Source organism: Pinus tabuliformis, chromosome J (assembly GCF_031772625.1).
Source record: "Pinus tabuliformis cultivar Carrire ecotype Pingquan chromosome J, CPIR1, whole genome shotgun sequence".
Classification (NCBI taxonomy): domain Eukaryota; kingdom Viridiplantae; phylum Streptophyta; class Pinopsida; order Pinales; family Pinaceae; genus Pinus; species Pinus tabuliformis.
In genome coordinates this window covers 622,260,025-622,283,336 of record NC_142295.1, presented here as the reverse complement: position 1 = coordinate 622,283,336, position 23,312 = coordinate 622,260,025, and the positions used below count along the sequence as shown (strand labels likewise).

General features: G+C 40.3%; 1 protein-coding gene across 4 annotated transcripts in view; it reads right to left on the bottom strand.

Moving 5' to 3' along the window:
- Positions 1 to 23,312, bottom strand: part of F2KP (fructose-2,6-bisphosphatase) — a 420,497-nt gene that overhangs the window by 203,157 nt on the left and 194,028 nt on the right. For 3 of the 4 annotated variants that reach the window (XM_089378232.1, XM_089378231.1, XM_089378235.1), the window contains 3 exons: positions 22,107 to 22,160; positions 6,814 to 6,871; positions 6,635 to 6,708 (listed from right to left, as the gene is read on the bottom strand). In XM_089378232.1, the coding sequence (XP_089234358.1) occupies positions 6,635 to 6,708; positions 6,814 to 6,871; positions 22,107 to 22,160 (186 nt within the window). The remainder of the gene's footprint in view (positions 1 to 6,634; positions 6,709 to 6,813; positions 6,872 to 22,106; positions 22,161 to 23,312) is intronic. The other variant, XM_089378233.1, reaches the window with a different exon arrangement.

Below are 23,312 nucleotides of genomic sequence, written 5' to 3'. Positions count from 1 at the left end.
ATTTTTCTCTGTTGGGTAAGTCAGATTTAGCACCCAGATTGTATTTTGAAACTGCTTAATAAATCAAACCCTCAGATAGTTGCACCGGTTTTCCCGCATTCGGTTTTTCCGGGGACATTAGTCCAAAAACAACGGTGTCACTTGTGTGCTTGTTTCTATTTCCTTCAATTGATGATCTGTAATGTGTTGAGCATGTACTTGTATTTATTTCCAGTATTTACATGGTAAATAACTTGTTAATTAATAAAACAGGTAGGTAGGAATAAATCAGTAAAGTACATGAAAGGTTTCTAACGTGTCAAACTTAGAAATTCCAACACCCCAAAGGGGGAAGGTTCTGTAATAATCTTGGTCAAAATTCGATGTAATAAAGTTAATAGAGGCAAAATAATAACCAAGGTCATGGGATAGGTATTCCAAGCTAAATGTTGGGCAAAACATCCTAGTGTGGGTGTTCATTTGGTCTATTATGGCTAAAGAAAATTAGCAAAGGCTTTGGAAAGGCAAAGTGGCATTAATTGGCATTTTATTTATGAAAATAATGGAAATTAGGAGAAAAGGAAGGTGAAAGGTCACAAGTTGCATGTGAGGAGGAAAATGAAGGAAAATAATGGAAAATGAAGAAAATAGAGGCCTTGTTAATAAAAATGTTTCTGAGGATCAGTTGGTACCTTTTGTCAGTTAATTTTTGGATCTCTCTCTCTCACTCTTGGACACTTAAAACATTCTTGAAGCACTCTAGCATTGGATCAAGGAAAGCAAAGGAAGGAAAAAGAAGGCAAAGGGAAGCAAAGATCAAGCAAGGAAGAGCAGGATCAAGTGGCTACAGCGGGATTACTTGTAGGTATCGAATTGCATGTGTGATATCCTTGCTATATTTGGCATGCATGGTACATGCATATGTGTATTTGGTTCTCTTGTTGTCACTAGCATAGGTTTCTCCAAGCGTGACAGTGTTTTTCAGCCTTGCCTTACTATTTCTGGATAGCCATGGTGTGGGGCGTTCTCTTATATTTGGTTGAGCTGGATTACCAGATGGAATCGACGCTGAGTGGGGTGGACTCAAGATTATTCACAAGGCCTAGAAATCTCGGGATGGGATACACAGTAAAGCCTAGTTGTGAACACCTCAAATGAGCCTAGGAATCCCTTTACCGATAATGGCAAGATACAGGGTAAAGCCTAGAGGGTGGTGATCTTGTAGGCTTTTGAATTCCTTGACCGGTAATGGCAAGATACACAACAAATTTGAGTGGTTGAGACAGACAAATTCCTCACGGTTTAGGTAGTGAGATCTGGAGGCATCCATGCTTGTTTAGGGCCTATTGATCCAGTGGGGATTGCAGTAAAGCTTGGTTGTATTGATGAGGGTTCGGGCCTAGGAATCTCTTGGCGGGATATATGGTAAAGCCTAAAGAAGCCCTGGTTGGTTTTGTTGTGAGTCCCACATTCATGGTTGGAATATGGCACGGGGGTGATTGGCTAAAAAAAAGATTTGGTTCAGCCCAATCTATGGTTGGGTGGTTCATGGAAGTCCCAAACCTGGTTGGCTTATGCATTCATTAATAAGAGCTCATTCTCCTTGGTATTTCATGTGTAAATGTACTAGTTCATATGTGATTTTTATGGTTGTTATATCCTTGTTATTTCTGTTGGTTATATGCTGGTTATGAGTATGTTTTATGACAAACTTGATGTATGGCTCTCATCATGTTTTGATTAAAAATGAATGTACAATGAATATATGACCTAATAGATGATAATGCAGCTATTTTGATAAGGAAACAATGCTTCTTTATGAATCTCAGATAAGTATGAGACCCCTATGCTCAGATTTGTTGTTATGACCTGTAGATTACATATTTGTGACATGTTTGACGAAATGTTTGTCATGGCTAGTTGGGGTCAGATCAGTACTTGTACTTATGATTGCATTAGTAGCCTTATTCCATTGTTATTTATCATTTCTGAAGGTTTCATGATGTTCTGGGCAGTGGCCTGAAACCTAGCCCTGAAAAAAGCGGCTCAGAATCCAAGGTCGTTGGCTCAGAACTAGCTCAAAAAGTCTACGATCGTTGGCATGCCTTGTTGTGGGAGCGACTGGAAGGTCTCACTCGCATGCATGGCGTGTCATGGGAGCAGCTAAGGGTACAAATCAATAAAATGTCAAGTTGTCTAGGGGGTTAAGCACTTGGAAGGGTTGGTTGCCTCATGAAGGGCCCGTAGCTCCTAGGGAAGGTCAGATTGGCTTGGTTTTGTCAGTTCCACTTCCTTAACTGTACATGGGGAGTTGAATCACATCCTAGTAGCCTCTCATCACATGTTTACCCCAGTGGACTGGTTAAGTTGAGTAAATGTGGGAGGAGGGTGTTACATTCTTGGCTGCTAAGTATGAGACTATATGATCCTGAACTAAAACAAGGATCAACCACTTTACCTTGGCCATTTCCTTCCTAAAATTCTCTAGTCACTGTTGGTCTGTAAGTTCTGCTACAACTCTTTCTGCATACATCTTCAAACCCTATTCATCTAGCAAAAAGGTGATCCTGGCCTTCCAAATAATGTAGTTGGATGCACCATCCAATTTGTCCTGATCTCTAAGCCCTGCTGAGGCCATTTTCTACAAAACCAACAAAACTGGGAAAATAAATAGGAATCTCCTGCTCAACTACCTGCTCTACAATTCGCACTCCCTCTTGGAATGTGCAAAACTGCTACAGTTGCCTCGCTCTGCCTTAAGCTACTCTCTAAGACTACTCGCTCAGCCTTCCGGATGTCTTATTCTAGAAACTAGCACACAAACTACAATCTCAGCAACTCGAACTAGCTAATCTAGCAAACTCGCAGGACCTTCTGCAACTGGAAATTTTGGATTTCCTTCAAGACTGAAACTGGAAACCCTCTGAGAAAAATCCCTTAGTGTGTGCACTTTCTCTTCCACATGACACTGATTCTGCTACTACAAGACTACTGCAAAAACAATTGCACCCAAATCAAGAATCTTCTTTGCGAAAAATACTAATCTTCTCAGTTGTTGCCCGCTGGAATCACTTTCGAACAAGTTCGAACATTTATGCCCACCTACCTCTGGAAATCGAACCCCTGTCCAACAATTCGCACTGCTTGGCTAGGACCCATGCAAACCTAGAAATCGACCTAGCAGACTCCCTTTGAATTTGGACGATTTCTTCCTTTCGTCTCTAAGCTTCCCGTCTAATCAAAGTTTCAAACTAGCTTTGATACCATGTGATATTTTTAATCTATTGCAGCAACTAGAAATTATTCATCATAAAAACGTTGCAGAAAATAAAATGCTAGAAACTGAGAAAATGTTAGCACACACACAACAAAATTGACACAATTATTTTTGGACAATTGTCCTCGGAAAAACACAATGCGAGAAAATCGGTGCAACGGTTCTCTCTTGTATTTGGTTGAGCTATTGCCGGATGGAATCGAAGCTAAGTGGGTGGTCTCGGATTATTCACAAGGCCTAGGAATCCTAGGACGGAAAACACAGTAAAGCCTAGTTGTGAACACCTCAATTGAACCAAGTAATCCCTTGACCAGTAATGGCGCCATACAGGGTAAAGCTCAGAGGTGAATACCCTTGATTGGGCCTAGGAATCCCTTGAGTGGTAATGGCAGGATGCATGGTAAAGCCCAACGGGTGGTGATCTCGTAGGTCTAGTAATCCCTTGACCGGTAATGGCGGGATACACGGTAAAGTCGAGAGGTTGAGACGGACAAATTATTCCCTGCTCAACCTTTGTAGCTAGATAGCTCGATCTGCCAAGGAACTTGACCTCGCAAGTGTATTTTACTCCAACCCCATCGACCTCCTCTTATAATCTCTCGTTGGCTCACCAACGGCCATGAATAAAACCTCATCAATGGCTAAGATCATCTCTGAGTCCATGTGAGTTTCTAGAGAATTCTCACCTTTATCAATTAATTCCCATTAACTAATTGATTTCCCTAAGTTAGACTTAGGCATTTTTTCAATTATCAATCAATTAATTTAATTGAGTTGCCTCTAGGTGGAATTTCCAGAAACGATTTCTGGGTTCTGGAAATTTCATATGTTTTAGCCTCTCCACAAAGTTTGAGACTAGAACACCATCTGATGCTACAAAAACTAGCATAGCACACAGGATATCAGCTTTCAACTGAAATACCACTGGGGTCAAACAGGGTTTCCCCTATCCCCTACATTGTTTGGGATTTATATTGACGACCTGGAATCCTTGCATGAGCACACCCAAGATGGAGATGGGTGCCTTCTCCACAACGTCATGATTTCTATCCTCCTATTTACGGATAATGCGACCTTGATTCTTTATAGCCATATCCCCCAAAGGTTTGCAGAGATAGTTGGATTCCCTAACCCTCTTTTGTGACCTCCGTCAGTTGACGATCAACTTGGCCATGATCTTCAACAAATTGGAGAAGATCATTATCGAGATCACTAAAGCATATACCTACATATGGGCATTGTTCACAAATCCTCACTTTAGTTTGCAACATGCACTTCATCCCCATGTCTTGGTTCCTTGTCTGTTCTTGAGAGGCAGTACTTCTAAAACCATTTTTAAGACATATGGTCCAAGATCTCACTCATGGACACTCTTGTCCAGCCCACAATTCTATATAATTGAAAGGTTTGGGGACCTGGTCTACTAGAGTCTGATTGGTTTTCGGCAGATAGAGTACAAATCATTTGCCTCTACTGCATCATTAGATGCAAGTAGACAGTTCCTCAGCACATCATCCTTGCATAGTTTGGTGCTTACCACTTCAGGTTTGAGAGAGTGTTCAAAATCATCTCACTCCTACACCGCCTTCAAAAAAAATATAGCAAGGGGACGAGATTCATAACTATACTTGGCCTACTGCTCAAAAGAATCCATTGGATCAGCGAGTTCTCCGATTCAGTCTCAATGTTGGTACGTAAGGGTCTCATTTCTCTTAAGCATTTGTTGGTATTACGATGGACCAGTTCCCTCTATTTAGATATTCTCTTTGTGCACCCAGCCAACTCCTATCTACCAAACAAGAGATAAACACAATCATCCAATAGGATATCTATAGGAAAATTGTATAAGCCACTTGGATAAACCCTCAAGGTGGCCTACATCCAAAGGTGGTCTTCTATGTTGAGCACTTCAAGGTTATAAGAGATGGGCTCAATGTTCAACCCCATTGCACACCACCATTAGATCCCCTAGACAAATTTAAAAGAAGTTGTCATAGATTCTGGATTGTGACAAGATATGTCAGCTATGCCATCTCTGAGAGATTGAACCGAAGGAGAACTTCATCCTCCGCTTAGCACTATTCACTCTAGTACGAGAATCGAGGACAGTTTCATTGTCTTTCCATAGAACATTATATGCTTGGTAGCTTTTTTAGGTGCCCTGACTAGAGATGCCTAGCCTTATACATGTATAAGGTCCTCCATGTCCACTCTTCTATCCTCCAGCTACGCTGCATCTTGAACAAGCACCTGACCAGTGAATCACTTTCTTTTTTATGGTGCTCCTAACTAGGGGCACCAAGCGCCAAATGGATAGAGATGATACCATATCAGTGAGGCCATGGGACACTATTTCTACCTCCATGATACCACAGCGGCATCGTTAGACCAAACCTCATATTAGTAGATAGATCAAATACTAGAGGAGATCTACTTGAGCACAGCAATAGGACCCTCCTTTTAGACATCATCACATCACTCACTCCAACTCCTCTTTGTTTCTTCTTCCATTCAGACATCTATTTCGAGTTTCCTACATTTTTCCTCAGAAGGTAGGAGAGATCATTCTAGTGAACTACAGTAGCATCCTACCACTAGTGCCATAGACTTGTGACACACTCACCATGTACATCTTTCCCCTATATCACCTATTCATTTTTGAAGTTGGTTCCCTAAGTTTTAGATAGGATCTCAATTATGTTTTTACTTTCTGCTTCTTGTTTTTAATATTTTACATGGGAGATGCTTTAGCGCTCCCGTTTTGTATTGACATAATTGTACCTAACAGTCCTACTGACCTACTTCAGTGGTCATTGCCGGACATTAATACATTTATCTTATCTGCCATAAAGGTCTGCAAATACAATGCACCATTAGTATTCCGCCAATTTTAACAATGTTTACCCAAAGTAATGCAACTCTTAAATCTAGCCCTAAAATGTGTTTATAATTTGTACTGTTTCATCTCCATTTCTAGGGTTAAGTGGGGGTTCCTTCCTGATTTTCAAGGTTACCAATACTTGGGGATGACTCCGGAGAACTGGGATACAGTGGTCTTTCCAAATTATGAACTTGCCTTTTGAGTCCTCAGTAACTGGCAATTTGCGACTCGACCAGTTCTTGACAACTTATTGACCAGTCATTTAAAATATTTTAATTTGCAACTTCTCTTTGGCTGTCAGGGTTGGACAATAATATATTTAAATGGAAGCATAATCTAAGAGAATTCTTAATAGTATGTGCTTTTCAAGTTATCCTTTTTCTTATTTACTTCTTAATCTTGGCGTGATATATCCTCCATTAAGAATTTTCACTGTGATCATATTTGTGGGCTGTACCAAAGTACAGCACGTCATCAATACTGCATAAATAGATTACCTTGCATTTTCCTTCAGCCATCTTCATTAACATATTTCGACGCTGACGTGTACTATTTGTTGCATCAAAGATGCCTACCTGTGAAAATGCAACAAAGAATCAGTAGAACCAGAACTTTGTAAACATCATATAAACAGCTTTGACTTTACACCATCAGAATCCTGAAGTATTTTAAATACTTTCCTGGCCACCTTCCTGCATCCATGCGAGCATATCTTCCATTGCCAATGCTGCTACCTGAGCATACACAATATATAAAGTGATAAATTCACACATACCATAAGATAGTTACCATGAATATCTTATTGTGCTAAATAAAGACTCTTTGAAACCAACTGAAAAGTGCATTTCTTTGGAAATTGGTATGCACAAACCAAATTAGGGAGTTTTTGGCTAGAATAAAAAAGAACATTCGCAAGATATTCTTCTGCAGATGGTTTTAAACTTTTAAGTAGTGTGGCCCAGTGTTGCAAACATTGGCAATTTAGAGCCCATGTGGTGACTTTTCACAATGTCCATGCCTCCCAAAAACAGCTTTCTTGTAGCTTTTTCAAAAAAATGTGATATTAAAATGTTATAAAAAAATTGAAATATTTTGGGAAATATCAAGAGTCAATATCGAAAAAATCACCAGCCTAGAAATTCATGTTGATGTTTGTAACTCAGACAGGTACTTGCACACAGGTCTAAGTGTCTAAAAATGTGGAAATCATCTAATTGACTCTTAACCTTAGCAAATTAATTTAATTAAAGTAATTTTTTATGAGAAAAGGGAGTTTAATCTAATAAAATGCAAAGGTTACCACATTAGTGAATTAGATGAATCTCAACCATTGATCTCAAGTGATGTTGAGATCTAATCTCAACCGTCAATTACTTTAGAGATTAGGGTTGTGGATTCAATCAATAATTTAATCTTATAAAAGGAAGGCTGAACTAAGGGAGAAGACATATTAGCGAGCACAAGACTTAGTGAACACTGGGAGATCTCAGCAAGGGTGGAGGACTTTCATCTAGAGATCAAATCCAAGGGAGGAGAGTGCAAGCTGGTAATAGCAAAGGGGAGGAAACCCAGCAGCCATAGATCAAAGGACAGATTTCTCGGCAGCAGATCGTGCAATGCAGCAAGCATAGCAGCATCCGCATAGTCGCACAGCAAACAGTGGCATGGAGGAATAGGGTAACAGAGTTGCAGAGCAGTAGCGTCGTCATTCCACGCATCCGTACAAAAAATAATAGCACAATCGTACATCCACACAGATGTAGAACAGGGAATCACACGAAAGCCCATACAGCAGCTTGCAGAAGGCATATTTGTAGATCAGAATGGGAATGTGGACGCAGGTGGGAGAAAAGATGAATGGGGGTATAATGAGTGGAAAGGGAGTGATATGTGTGGATAAAAGAACGGGACCACGCACCCAAAATCAGGGTTTCCCAAGTAGTACTTCCCTAGAACCAAATGGTCAGTAAAGGAGATCCCACGGGACTAAGATCCAAGGGTAACAATCCCAAAAGAGATCAAGGAAACAGGAGCACGAACTAAGCCCACACTTTCCGCCAAATCCCCCCATCAATCCATACCCAGAAGTATCCATGATAAGTAAACCCAATACTCAATTACCAAATGACAAGACATACATTTAAATTCAGGAGGCCCACCTTCAAACATACCATCAATACAGGTGGGTGAGGGACCACATCGTTGGCTTAGGTGGCAAAGAAATGGAACAACGACCTAGTAGGAGGCATCAAGGGGCTGCTGGCTACAGGTTGAGGCTCATCATGGAGAAAAATTTCTCCTGGGGACATCACCCACAAGGTGGTGGGTAACATCTGGCTCCGACTGGTACGTGATCTCTCTTAGAAGTGGTCGAGGTTGCTCGAACGTGAGGTCACGAGAACTCCAACAATCCCTTGGTCACTGTAGACCTGTTATCTGCACATGTCAAAGATCAAAGCCACGAGATAGCATGTTTTTCACAGTGTCTGATGATCACCCATGCTTAATGTTAGCCCATAAACTAATAAAATATGCAAATCATATATATATATATATATATATATATATATATATAATATGCAATCTAATCTATCATGAAAAACATCATATGCAGTTAGTTCTAATGCAAAAATCATCATGCAATGCATCCTACTCTAACATGCATATGGTACAATATCAAGAATCAAGGAAAGGAGTGATACGACTTATTTTGACCGGTTGAGGCCAAAGTTCATCGTTGAGTTTGGCAATGTAGTAATAGTCATCCCCAACTTTCCCATGAATCCTGACAGGAACTAACTCTTTGTCCACCAAGACCAAGTCCCCTACTTTGTATTCTTTCTTTGGTTTCCACTTTTTGCTTGGCTTGTGGTTTGGTCTTTTAAGGATACGGACCTCTTGTGAAGGGAGAATGAGGGAGGGCTTCGCGGTGTTATGTGCTTCATAGTAACGACCAGGGTCAATCACATGTGATAGGTAGTCAGGTTCTCTATGAAGGATGAAAGGGGTCCCATCAGACTGAGGAATGGTAGTGTATGATAGATCCATTTGAACATGCCCCCCCACAACGGCTCTCCATTTCATAGATAGCAGCGTCCCCATACATCATGAATATCAATGACAACAATGTCCATGAGAATGGATATGTCGGGGTTTCTAGCTAGAGAAACCTTAAGATCCTTAATGAGACCCTCCACTTCCACAGGTTTGGAGTTAAACCCACACACATTCTTGTATGGCCGGGTAAAGCTAAGACCCAATTGCTTCATAACAATTAAAGGCATGATGTTTGCGGAAGCCCTAGAGTTGAGCATACAATTATGGAGGTAAAGATCATTGACAGCCAAAGTGAACATGAAAGGTTCATGTCCGAGGTTATGATCGGGAATGTGGATGTTTTGCAGGTCTTCAAGCAATTCTTCTTCTTCAAAACCCAGAGACTTCTTAATTTGTTGTCCTTGCTCAGGAAGCTTAGCAATCTCCTTTAGAGGGACAGGTACAGTCATCTTTCCAATAGCAGCATCCATGTCAATGTTAAGCACAGCATGTTTCCCTTTTTCTTTCCTTTTGGTGCTTTCTGCCTTTTGAGGGCCCTTTTTTTGTTCAACTTTATTTTGGGAATCTTTTTTCGAAAGATTCCTCGAAAGGGCTTTCTCTTTGGGAGGCTCTTTAGAGGGGACATTTTTGGGAGGATCTTGCTTGGGAAGAGATTCCTCTTTGTTAGGCTCTTTGGAGTTTGCAGGGTCTTTGCCATGGTCTCTTCGGGAATATTGGACCCCTTTGAATCTTCCACTACGCTCATCATTGTTTAGGACAGGCTCTTCTTTTTCAACTTTGGTCGTGACCTCATTGATGGGGGGGGTGAGTGTATGAACCTCCAAGTAAGATGTTGAATATATCAGCTTCTACAAGGTTAGTTTGTTCATCTGTTTCATCATCATCACTCTCATCACTCTCGTAAGGCTCATCTTCAGAGGAAGAGTCTTGGTCTACTATATTGGTTGGGGCCAAGGTGTTTGGGACTTGAGATGAGCTAGGTTTTTCTTCATCACTTTGCTTTCTTGGAAAAGGCTTCCCCTTTGGGACAAAATTTGACTTTTGGGCCTTCTCCAAAGCGGTGATTTTGTTCATAACAATTCGATCCCGTGAATGAAATTCCTCACTAAGTTTGTCCATCTTCTTGAGGATAGCCCAGATGGTTTCTTCATGTTGATCCTTTGGTTTCTCCTTCTTGGTCTCAGTTTTGGTTTTAGGGATGTCATCAACATTCATTTTTGAGATACGAAGGTTTTCCTCAACCTCAATCGCTTTTTCTTTGGCTTTAGCCAATGTGGAAGGTTTCTTATCTCTTAAGGCATACGTTAGGTGACCCCCACGGCTTTGACAAATTTATCAAGGATGTTGGCATCGAGAGGCTTTAGGTGATCAGGGATATCTCGTACAACCCTATCAAACTTTTGAATGAATTTCTGTAGGTTTTCCCTTCCCTTAGATATCTCATAAAACTTCTCGATGTTGAAGGTTCCTTAGGCATTACAAGACCACCTTTTCATGAATAGGTCTTCATATTGATCGAAATCAGAGATACAGCCAAGAGGAAGACTAAGGTACCATTCTCTAGCTTGTCCCTCAAGTGATAAGGAAAATAGCATCATGATCCTATCTTCATCGAAGATCAACCTAGGGGACAATTTCCAATAAAATTCTTCAACAAAGTCACGGGCACTCATAGTGGCATCTCCCTTGAACCTGGGTAACCATCGGTCATATTTTTCAGGTAAGGGTTTGGGATCATTACCGAGCTTCAAAGGAGAAAATACACTAACCAAATGTCTTTGACTCTTGGTCATTTTGTTGTTGCTAGTGGCAGCAGTATCCGTCATTTTCATAATTGAGTCACTAACTTTCTCAAATTCAAGAAGGAGAGCAGTGCCAACAGGTGATGATTCACAGTTCCTTCTTGCAGCAGCCCTAGTTAAAGGAGGAATGTTGTCACCTTCAAGCAAACTAGGGGTTTGACAATGATTGGAGTCGCCAGAGGAATAATAAGAATGTCGTTAATGAATCAATTCCTCAATGATTCACTAAGGAGGTAGACCTGCTTCCTCCTCGGCAACAACGCCAGAAATATTACCACTCAAACCAGCAGGGGACCTAAAAGGGGTTCCTAAGAGGGTAACTACTCGGTCAAGGGAAATGGTCGAGGCTTAGCCCACTGTCACCACAGCTAAGTCTCCCTGCTCTTTACGAACTTTCACCGATGGGAGGAGTCCCATTAGTGTAGGGATCACTTTGTAAGATATATGCCAATGGATAGGTGAGGAGTGACCCTGAAAACCCTTTCCCAAGGATGGAGTGAAAAATGGAACTTACCTCGTCTTTAAGCAAGGGACTTGATCCACCAGGGGTAAGGGGTGAGGAGTGGAGGGTTGAGGGAGAAAGAATAGGCTTATAAAGGAGTTTCTCAATCCCTATAATCCTTGGAAACTTGGATTCCCAAGTGGTCTTTGACAAATAGTCTTTATTGAGAAGTGGGACCACACGGGGCCAAGTGGACCCAGCCCAAGCTTGCGGATGGAATATAGCAACCAATGATGTTCCTATCCTGGACAAGGTGAGGGGAAAGGACCAAACAAGAATATTCACTTCAAAAGGTTGAATTGATCCTACTAAGGTCTAGCCTTGGGGATACTTAAGCAAAATTCGGTCCTAGAGCTAGGGCTTGGGATTCCCATAGATTCCACCATCAAAATGGCCTCAAATTTGGAGGAGAGGGAAGGGAGCCACCAGCGCAATAGCCTGGAGGAGATCGAAATTTTTCCTTGGCCCAATTACAAGGAAATTGATGCCCTAGGTGACCTAATGGGGCTAGACTTGGGAAAAAGGGGAAAAATGGTAAAATGAAGGTTGAGATGATCACCCTTTATGGAACCAGTGCCTAATTCACTTGGGGATATGGAGTTAAGGATGGTAATGAGTAAGAACTTGGATTCTTGATCAAGGAGGCCCAGAAAGTCAACTTCATCCAATGTAAATAGTAAGAAAAGAAAAGCGACTTTCAAGCATTTATACTTTAAAACAAATGACGCAAGCTTCTCAAGATAAATAATCTCTAAGACATTTCATTCATATAACATTGGCCCATACAATGAATAACTAAAACATAGCTCAATTCCACATTACAATAATGCAGCAACTAGCCCTAATTTTAGCAGTATGCAGCAACAAGAACAACAACGATAAAAAGCAATTACAACGTTATAGAGTATATCCAGCGAAAAATTTGTTTGCATAAAAAATCTCCAAGATAAGAGAAATAGCCCAAATCCATACATCAAAATTCATCCATCTCCAACAAATATCCTCCAAGGAAAAAGTGTGAAAATTCTCTAAGACTAGAGAGATCCCAAGTCAAGTGATGATACAAATGAATGTATCTAACATCAATATATAGCCCCCTAAGTTCAAATTAGCCTATCAGCCCCTAAAGAGAAAATAATGTGCAAATAATAACTCCTAATGCTAACAAGCCCACCATACTAACTCATAATGTAAAAACAAGCCTCACAAGGGGGCAAATAATGATGTATGCATGTCGTGGGGCCCTCCAAAGGCTCAATAACATCCTGAAGTGCCATATTGAGGAATAAATTCCTCGGAATATGATGGACATGGGGGTGGCCCCTTGTTCTCCAAGTAGTAGACCTGTGGTGCCCTCAATGGCTCTGAGGGCACATCAATGACCCCATGCATCTCCATATGAATCAAAGATGTCTATAGATCCTCTGCAATGGTCCAAGTGGTGGAATGAATGATGCCATAACATCGTACAAGTGTCGGGACACCTGCCAAGACTATTGGGCTCCTGTGGGGGCCTGTTGGGCATAATGAACCAATCATGTCACCATCGTCTCAAAAGTGGATCGCTAGTAGTCTCTGAACATCCATGAAGATCTGTGGAGCATTTTCTGCTATTGTGGAGGCCCATGGTTCCTATGCACACCCTACATGTGCCAATGTGGACCTCTGGGGGGTCAGGATCCCATATATGGAAGCCAAACCCAAATGGAAACCACCTACAATCCTACATAAGGTCCAATGTGTCTCGTAGACTTCCAGTACAATCAATCATTAGAATAATCAGGTAAAGGAGCTTACAAACCATGGATAACAAAGTGGGCACTTCATAATGGCATGCCATTCTGTAGTGGGCTTTGGCATGTGCTAGTGTCTCCAAACTCCAAAGGGGGCTAGCCAAGGACCTTATTAGGTGGTTTCAGCCCTTACAGGGGATATTATGTCCAAGGTACATCCTTTTAATGGGGTTGACAAGTGACAAATAGGTGAGATGGAATAGGGAATGATGGGGGCAGTCGTGGGCCACATAATGGGGCATAGGGGTAGCTAAATAAGGGGAAGCCCACACCTGGGTATATAATGTATAGGAGGGAGCAGTCGTGGTACATGAGGTGCCCCGACCTTGATTTTTCCACCCTTCTTTATATGTCTTTTGCCTTTTATGAATTTCTTAGTTAACTGCTCGAGGCTCAAAGGACAAGAGCATGATGTGTATAATATACCAGTGATTACCCCCTTTCAGGTAGGGCGGTTCATTGCCCTCCAAGGGTTGGGACAATCATGGGCTCCTGAATGATAGAGGAGGCTCATCTAGGGCCTATGGAACCAGGGTGATGACCATGGATGGGGTAGAGCTCATGTGTTGGCCCACGTGCTAATTATTTTTGTCCCGTCCATCTTTTGCATTTTGTGGTACAATTTCCTATTAAATGTGGCCATTTATGCTTTTCACTTTTTCTTTTAATTGCTCCAACCTCTAAGGCATCATTCTAAGCCTGACCCAAGGTGGGGGCAACAGGGTAGGGAGGCTAGCCCTATGTGGACCCAAAATGGGAATGTGGACCCAAGTGGGAGAAACGATGAATGGGGGTATAGCGAGTGGAAAGGGAGTGATATGTGTGGATAAAAGAACCGGACCACGCACCCAAAATCGGGGTTTCCCAAGTAGTACTTCCCTAGAACCAAATGGTCAGTAAAGGAGATCCCACGGGACTAAGATCCAGGGGTAACAATCCCAAAAGAGATCAAGAGAACAGGAGCACAAACTAAGCTCACTCTTTGTGCCAAATCCCCCCATCAATACATACCCAGAAGTATCCATGATAAGTAAACCCAATACTCAATTACCAAATGACAAGACATACCTTTAAATTCGGGAGGCCCACCTTCAAACATATGATCAATACAGGTGGGTGAGGTACCACATGGCTGGCTTAGGTGGCAGAGAAATGGCACAACGAGCTAGTAGGAGGCATCAAGGGGTTGTTGGCTGCCAGCTAAGGCTCATCATGGAGAAAAAATTCTCCTAGGGATATCACCCACAAGGTGGTGGGTAACATGACTCACTCTAGATCAATCCTTCTTCATTATCTATATCAGTGTTCAGCAGAGTTGAGACGAGATGCATAGATGGTTCATGATGATAAGATGGCATGATAATGAATGGATTGGTAGGTGGAATTCTCCCTAGTTGAGAGGGAGTGTTAAAATTGGAAACTAGGGCCAAATTCCACTTTGGGCAAGTCTTTTGAAGAAGATAATTATGGTATTGAGTTCCTCTTTTCCAGAGGACCAAATCGACCTAAATATCATCAAATTTGGATAAGGAGAAATAGGTTTTGGAATTTAAGCCCACTCATATGTAAATTATCAAGGTCAACCTTGCCGTCACCTCTATGTAGGCTCATAAAGTCCAATGGTCATGTCACTTGAACCCCCAACGCTTTGTATATATAGAGGTGTCTTCAACCTCATTTCACACATCCAAGTGATCATTTTCTTCTTCTTTGAGGCAACCGCAAAAGAAAGGAAGACAAGGCATGGGTATTTCTGTTATTTTGGAGTATTTTCCTGTCATGGCTCAGGTCTAAATTTGTGCAAGTGGAGGCTGCAGGCTAGGAGAGAGATTTGAAGGTTGTTTTGGGTATAGTACAGTGTGGGAGAGCCTATATTCAAGCAGTCGCAAGTATCCCTTATTGCAGGAGGTCGTAAAGCTCACTTAAGAGGTTGTTACGACAGTTGTAGGGTGTCGCAGAAGTTTGGAAGGATGTTGGGCAGTTGGGAAGGGTCTAGTAGGCCTAATCTAGGGTTGTCCTCTTCTAGGGAAGTCGTTCTAAACCACCAAAGTAAAGAAGAGTTAGACCGCAACTGTAGAAGGGTTGTGAGGGCTATAACAATGAGTCTCAAGCCCTAACCAGGAGCAGCAAGTACAGTGGAAGACAGTCATATAAATCAAGATTTGGAGCAGTTTACTCAACAAACGAAGGCTGCAACTTTTATCACAAGATATATACAGCCTGAGCTCCTTGTCTTCAAGCCCTAATCGCAGACCTTTGACAGCATAATTCCTCACCACTTTGATCTGACTTGACTACCCTGTATTAGATTGTTTTGGGTTCATTACAATCAGCAAAGGATGTCGCGCTATTTGTCCCTGAACCGAGCTCCATTTGGAGACCATGTTGTAGCCGTTTTGATCATTGGTTAGGGCAAAAGTTTGTTCACTTTTGTCTGAAGGCAGAATCTAAGATTTGTTTGTGCTGCTCCTTTGTCATGTGGACAGTACTATTGACTACCATATTGACAAGTCAACTTTGACTATACTCTCTCTCTCTCTCTAAACCTCTGACATTAATAAGAAGAAGAATTGATCAAGGGTTTTCCCCATCTCGGGGTTTTTCCCTAGCTTGAACCATATCTTTGTGTCCTCTTGTCTTGGCTTGTCCTCAGCTTTCATCGTTTGTGTTCTTTCCTCAGTTACTGTCAATAATGATTTATGTGATTGCTAATAAAATGGGCTAATATGGAACTTTGGAGTAACTGTCATAAGCAAAGAACATGTTAACCTAAAATTAACAAGTCTATTCGAAGTCTGAGAAATGTGCCAAGTCTTGTGTCTTCTATAAGCCTATTGCGGCATCTATCTTTGAAGTCCGAAGGCATATCCCTGAAGATTTGAGAAGTCCGATTCAAATAATATGTGTCTTATATGTGTGAGTGTATGTGTGTGTAAGTAGGCCGACTTGATTGATCTAAATAAGCCGACTCTCTCATGATCCAAGACCATGTCACCTAGCTCAGAAGGAAAGTTGAAGTTCTCAATAACCCGGAGATTTACATGAAAGATTGACTTTGAGACCTTTGTCAAAGGGTGTTGAAAAATACGGTAGCCATGGTCGGTATTTCCATCATGACGAAATTGAAAATTTAAATTATAATTTTGCCTCCTAAAAGATGACATGTCAGCTCCACTAAATGACAGGTCGGCTAGGCCCCTTAGAGGCACCCATTCGACCCCCTATGATGACTATATATATGTGACAATTGCTCCTCATTTGTGAATTCGTTTTTGTATCATCAATCTCTGTTTTCTACGAGCTAGAGAAGGGAAAAGGAGGACAAAATTTGTGGAGAATGTGGAGGCTTGTTTCTTGGTATTGTTCTAGTCAGTGATAATGATTATCATTCTGTTTGTGGACAATTTTGATGGACATTGGATTTTCTCTCATAAGGAAAGCAGTTTTGGGTTTTCCCTTTGTGGGTTTTGCCCTGGCCTCAAGCCTAATTCTTTGTGTCTCTTGTTCATTATCTCACTGTGTATTTTACTGCTCATTTCATGTTTGATAGTTGTTATTTTCTTCTGTGTAATTGCTTGATGATGTTATGCATAACGGATAAATACTGACAAATTAATCAGTAGAAATAATTACCTATTGAAGAAAATATTGTTCTAGTTGTGCCCTAGAAAAAACAACAAAGGGGTCTCCTATTATGTCTCTTGACCAGGACCAAAAATATTCAAATAAGGTTGAGAATCCTAGGCATGAGGAATCATCAATTCAAAGTCTTTTAGAAGCAAATCGAAGCCATAAAGAGAGCAAGCTCATGTGGCATATGGTATATCTCTAAGAAATAAAATCTTGATTCAAGGCTGTGGTAAAAATTATGCAGGATCGAACCTATGTGACAATGTCTCTATATTTGGTCATCGCAAGTCAAGCTTCTTTGAATTATTGATGAAGGATCATCTTCAAGATTAAAGAATTTAAGCACATAATCGAGTTTCTATATTAGATTAATTACCAAATCAAATGGATAACCAAATTGTTTTGACCAAGTCATGATAAAGACAAGCTATAGTGAAAAAAAATCAATGGACCAGTGTAATCTCACTATTGAAGTTGAATATGAGACCTAGAAAAGAAGGCAAATAATCTAAAAACCCTGAAATGCTTGCTTTGAAAAGAACACATTGAGAAGTGAAGTTATGATGTTGCATCAAAGGCCAAGTATTGAAGAAAGGTACCAAGAAGAACAATGCTTCTTCAAGGCGTTCATGCACGAATGATGATGACATCTAGACCTTGTGAAAAGAAAGATGCATTCTTTAAGGACACTGATCTAGTATGATATGAACTATGTAAGTATAATTGTCTCATATTATTTTGGATAAGCATCTCTTAGCTCCAAACTCATGAAGATGGCATATTAATCTGTTATGTCCTTCAAACCTAAAGTCTATTATTAATTTGAAGTCTTGCCTTTGTGAACCCTAGCAAGGGTTTGAGCCAGAATGCCCTAGGGATTATGGACAACTCCATAGGTCTAATAGTGAAATCAATGAAGTTGGAAAAGAATGCAAGGATAAATGTTACTCTCCTAGGGTTTGTAACCCTAGATTGATATTGAAGAATTATTGAGAATGATAAACATGAAGCCTTGGATATTGAAATCAAATCCTAGCAAGGCAGAAATATTAAGAGGACAAAGCCTGTATAGATTATTGTTGAGAATTTGAGATTTGATGAAACTATAAAATCTAGGGTTCTGAAGTCTGAAAATTTTGGGTTAGCAAAACCCTAGTAAAGGGTTTGAAGATGTAAGCCCTAGGGATTGCTAATGTTGAAAATTATGAAGTTTAAAAGAATGCAGGGTTTGGATTTAAAACCCTATCTAATCAATTGATAACCCTATCTAGGGTTGGCCTTATGAATTAATTGCTTATGCTTAAGAAGATTTGACATCTTGATGGTGAGGTTGATCTGCAGGTTTGATCCAAGAAGGCTACAGATTAAGAGGGAGCGGTCATGTTCTCAAAAGATAAGTATCTTGTATTTCTTTTATCATCACTAATGATGTGTAATCTTTGATTTAGACAAGGTTAACTTCTCGATAATGATATGGATTAGATTTCTTAATGATTTTATGATATGAATTTCTTGATGGTGATATGGACTCTTTGATGTCCTTAATATGGAATCTTTGATGATGTGGATTTCTTAATAATGTGGACTCCTTGTTAATGATGTGGACTCCTTGATGATGTGGATTTCTTAATAATGTGGACTCCTTGATGATATGGACTCCTTGATGATGTGGATTTATTAATAATGTGGACTCCTTGATGATGATGACATGGATGAGATTAACTAGACCCAAGAAGACTAAGATCAAGAGGGAGTTGACACACTCTCTAGAGATAAGTACTTTCTTGATTGTTTCTATTATTGTTTCATTATGAGTCTCTTGTCTCTGTATATCTTGCTTGGATGGATTTGTTCTTCCATTGCCTCCTAGTGAGGATTGTAGGTACATAATGAAGACTGTCAGGGTTGTGGCAGCAGATAAAGAAGGATGGAAGAACAAAGACAAGCAGACTTGTGATTCGATGAGCCTTCAGATTCAGAGGGAGCAGATAAGATCAGCGTAATTGAAGCATGTTTTAATCTATGTGACTTCCATGATGAAGATGGCTAGAAGTTTTGAAGAACAACGTTGATTTGAATGTGTTGAAAATGAGCCCATGATTTTTTTGTTGTGTATTGTTTCTGACAAGGATTGAGGTCCTCTTCATCAGGTGTAAAACTAATTGAAGAATTGTAAGATTGAAAGTATGGCATGAGCCCAATAAAATCTCTGTTGAGGTTGTGGCATAATGGACTGTGAGTCCATGGATATTTGTTTGAGGAAAAATTTGAAGAAGCTACAAGACTCTGTTGATTTGAAGAATCCCTCAGATTGGCTCATTGAACCACCTGATGCTTGAAATTGTTGACTCTATCTAAACTAGATGTATTATGGGTGTTGTATTGGTCTAAATGACATGGATGGTCCTACTGCATGTAGCACGATTGAAGCTAGAAATGTAGCTGATTTGTGAAGCTGGTTGTTGATGATTGCTTCTATAAGAAGCCACTTATTGTTTGTTGGTTTATGATGTTTGCTTCTGTGAGAAGCCTCTTAATGTTTGATGGATTTGACTATGGCACACTTTTCTACTAATAAGCAAGGTATTGATATTTGCTTTTGTGAGAAGCCACTTATTATCGATTGGATTGTTTACTTCTTTGAGAAGCCCCAGCTGAAGTTGAATAGATGGATGTTGTTTGCTGATAAAGTACTGAAGTCTGCCTTGGCTACTTTTCTGTTGTTGAGCTAGTTGTTCATGATTATCTGAATGGGCTGAGAGTGTTACAAACTGAAAGTGCACATCAAGGTGTTGTTTTAGCTTGGAGTCAGCCAAGATTTCATAGATGAGCAGGAATCAAAAATTTGGTCAGGCGAGGCAAAGTATATTACAACTAGTATGGTTAGTTGTGAAGTAGTGTGGTTGCGGTAGCTCCTTGTAGATTTGTTTGATCATGTGCCAAATACAACCGTGATATATTGTGACAATCAAAGCGGGATCAAACTTTCAGAGAATCTAGTGTTTCATAACAGGTCAAGACACATCGAGATCAGGTACCACTACATCAAAGATATGGTACAAAGAGGAGCAGTGAGGCTCCAACACATCTCAATAGATGAGCATATTGCAAACATTCTCACCAAGCCATTGCCCAAAGCAAAGTTCTTATTCTTCAAAGACCAACTTGGAGTGCAAGAGAATGTATCCCTCCTTGAGAGGGAACACTATTGATTGAGAACATTGAGCATATGCTCTTCCCCCAGTCTTTCGACTAGCCATGGACTTGGTGGGGGGGATGAGTAGTGAGGCTCCTGGGTGTGAGGGTACTCCTTGGAGCCATGGAATTGGCTGAGTACATACCCCAGTATGCATCCTACCTGCAAGTCACCTTCGTGTCATTATTGACCAAGAGCCATATTAAGATGGTTAAGCTTGTCGGGGTTGCCACCCATCTCGCTAGTGTGAGGAGACTTAGGTGTGTGTGATATTTACCAAGGTTGGACGCGACTACCATGGACTTGGTTGTGGTAAATTGATCTCCCCTAAGTGTTGGATGTAGGTGTTCTACCACTTAATCATTGAGGATCAAGTTGGGTGAGGATCAATTAGTGGACATAGGGTGTGTGATCTTTACCAAGGTCATTTATGACTGCCATGGACTTGGTTGTGGTAAAATTTATCTCCCCTATTGTTGTTGTGGATCATTCTTCCGAGATGAGATGAGATCTATGATATACTCCTTTAGGTCATGGAGCTTGACCTAGAGACCATAGGGTGTGTGTGATCTTTACCAAGTTCATATATCACAGCCATGGACTTGGTTGTGGTAAATCGATCTCCCCAATCGTCGGTTGTGGAACATTTTTATTCTATGGATCGAGACACCATTGTTTTGTTGAGATGTGATCTATGGTGCAACCTGAAGAATACCTCCCTGGCTCAGAGGGAGTGTTGAAAATAATAGCCATGCTCGGTATTTTTATCATGTGTGAGAAATTGAAAATTTGAATTTATGTTTTGCCTCCAAAAATATATTTAAGTCAGCCTCCTTTTGTTTAGGTCGGCTGGGCCCCCAAGAGGCACCCATTCAACCCCCTTGGAAGTCTATATAAAGGAGAAGCTTCCTCCATCATTTGGACACATTGAATTGATCTTGTCTATCTCTGATCCAGCGAATTTCAGAAGGAGAAAGGAAGGCGAAATTTCAGGAGGGTTTGGGATTTCTTCTTGTTCTTGGGTATTGGTTTGGCTATTCTCTTGATGTTGTTTCTGATGTATTGTTGAACTATGAATTCTCTCTCTCTCATAAGGAAGAATTTCTGGGTTTTCCCCTTGTAGGTTTTGCCCTGGTCTCAGGCCTATTTTCTGTGTCTCTCGTCTCATGGCTTCTCGGTTATTTCTTTTGTTTCTACTATGATTTACTACTGCTCTTTTATGCTTATCAATGAATTTTCTTATAACTGCTTGATGATGTAAAAAGTTAAGGCTAATAATGATTGTTTGAAGCAGTCATCTGCATAAGAAAATTGTTCTAGCATTGCCCTAGTAAAATCAACAAGGAGGTGCAGGGGCAGGGGAGGATGAACCACAATCATTAGTGGGGAGAGGAGACTAAGTGTGAAGCGGCTGATGTGCCAGCTTTAGCACCACTTTCAACACAAACTGATACTCCTACACCCACTAGTGTTGTCCAACACTAGCCACTGGACCCTCTAGTAGCAGATGATCCATTACCTTTGCCTGTAAATGGGGTTAGAGAGAGTAGATAAATAACTAATAGATTGATCATTGTAGAGAACCCATGATGATGAGACACATGTTATCATACGTTTGATGAAAGTATTCTGTATTCAATTTTGAGTCTTGGCCGGACAGCTATTAGTATATACTAATATAGTATTGACTGATGTAACATTTGGGGTATTATAAATCTTATAAGTCAGTCTTTATTTCACTTTTATGGGGCAATGTAGGGATTGATGTTGTTGCTGAATTATATTTTAAAAAATTGAAAAAAAATAAACTTATTTCATACTATTTAATGCTTGCCGCAGTTTACCGACTTTTTGACAATGTTTCCAAGGTCCCTAGGTCCAGAGCCTCAGCAATTTGAAATTGATGCCGATGTTTGCAACACTATTATGGACACACATAGTGACCAGTCAAATTGGAAACAGAACTAGACAAGTACAAACGCACTATACCTCATTGCGGGCATCAACACCTTCTTGATTGTCAGCTCGGAAAAAATCTGCAGTCTACATTTATAAGAACAACTGAGATTAGAAGCATGTCACAAAGAAAGAAAAAGATGGCAATATGATAAAACTTATATATCTAAATATTTAAATCACATAAATGCAAATAATAAAAAATTATATATCTAAATATTTAAATCACATAAATGCAACCATATTAACATTTTTCACACATAGAACCAATGTTATATGACCAGTAGAATCGATTTCTGCATTAAGTTGTAAGCGGCAATACAAGATCCTTTCAAGGATGAGCTATGACATTATTTAAAGCACATTTTCATGCATAAATTATAGTACAATTGCCAACATAGTGTCTTTTCATGACAAGCAATGCATCAGAGGTCTAGTCACCCTCGAGATTTCATTTTTATCTTTTCTATAAGAAAAACTGCTATCACGTAGCATTAGAAAGCAAAAGGAAATCTCAATGAATACTTAACAGAAGTGTTGAAAGTGATTGACCAGTTTGTTTGTTCTTCCTTTCTCTATAAGAAAACACGTACAAGAATGACACTATACTGCTCACAATATATAATGCCCACTCCATGGTCCTATATGTTATGCTTAGTTATTAGCCTACCTGCTGAGGGATTGATCGCTGGTTAATTTCTTGTTGGTAATAATAGTATGCATGCATGTGTATATTATCAGTATACATACAAGGTATGCTAGCTAGGAGAGAGGAGAGGAAAACTGGAAACAGTTTGGACACTAACAGTTCTTACTCTCTGCAGAGGTTGAAAAAGGTGTTGGGCACCTGGTGATTTAAGCACACAGTTTGAACACACTACGGGCTGTGGTTCTAGGCTTGGGCACAAATGAGCTTTGGTGAAGAATAGGACATTGAGATCACCCTTGAAGAACTCTTGGCAAAGGGAAGAGCATTGAAGAAGACCTCATCTTGCTTATCTATGACTATGGGTTCCCATATGAAGGCAGAGAGAACAAATTGGAAGGAGGTACAAACTAGAGCTTGGAAAACAAGAATTGATCTACTTCTTGCAAAGAATGATCTCTTGGGTATTGTGAAAGGTAAGGTCACCGAACCCGAAAAAGATGAATAAAAATTAAAATTTGAGAAAGATGATATGACAGCTAAAGTATCATTGTAGATTCCATTAGAGATCATTTGATTCCATATGTAGCAAA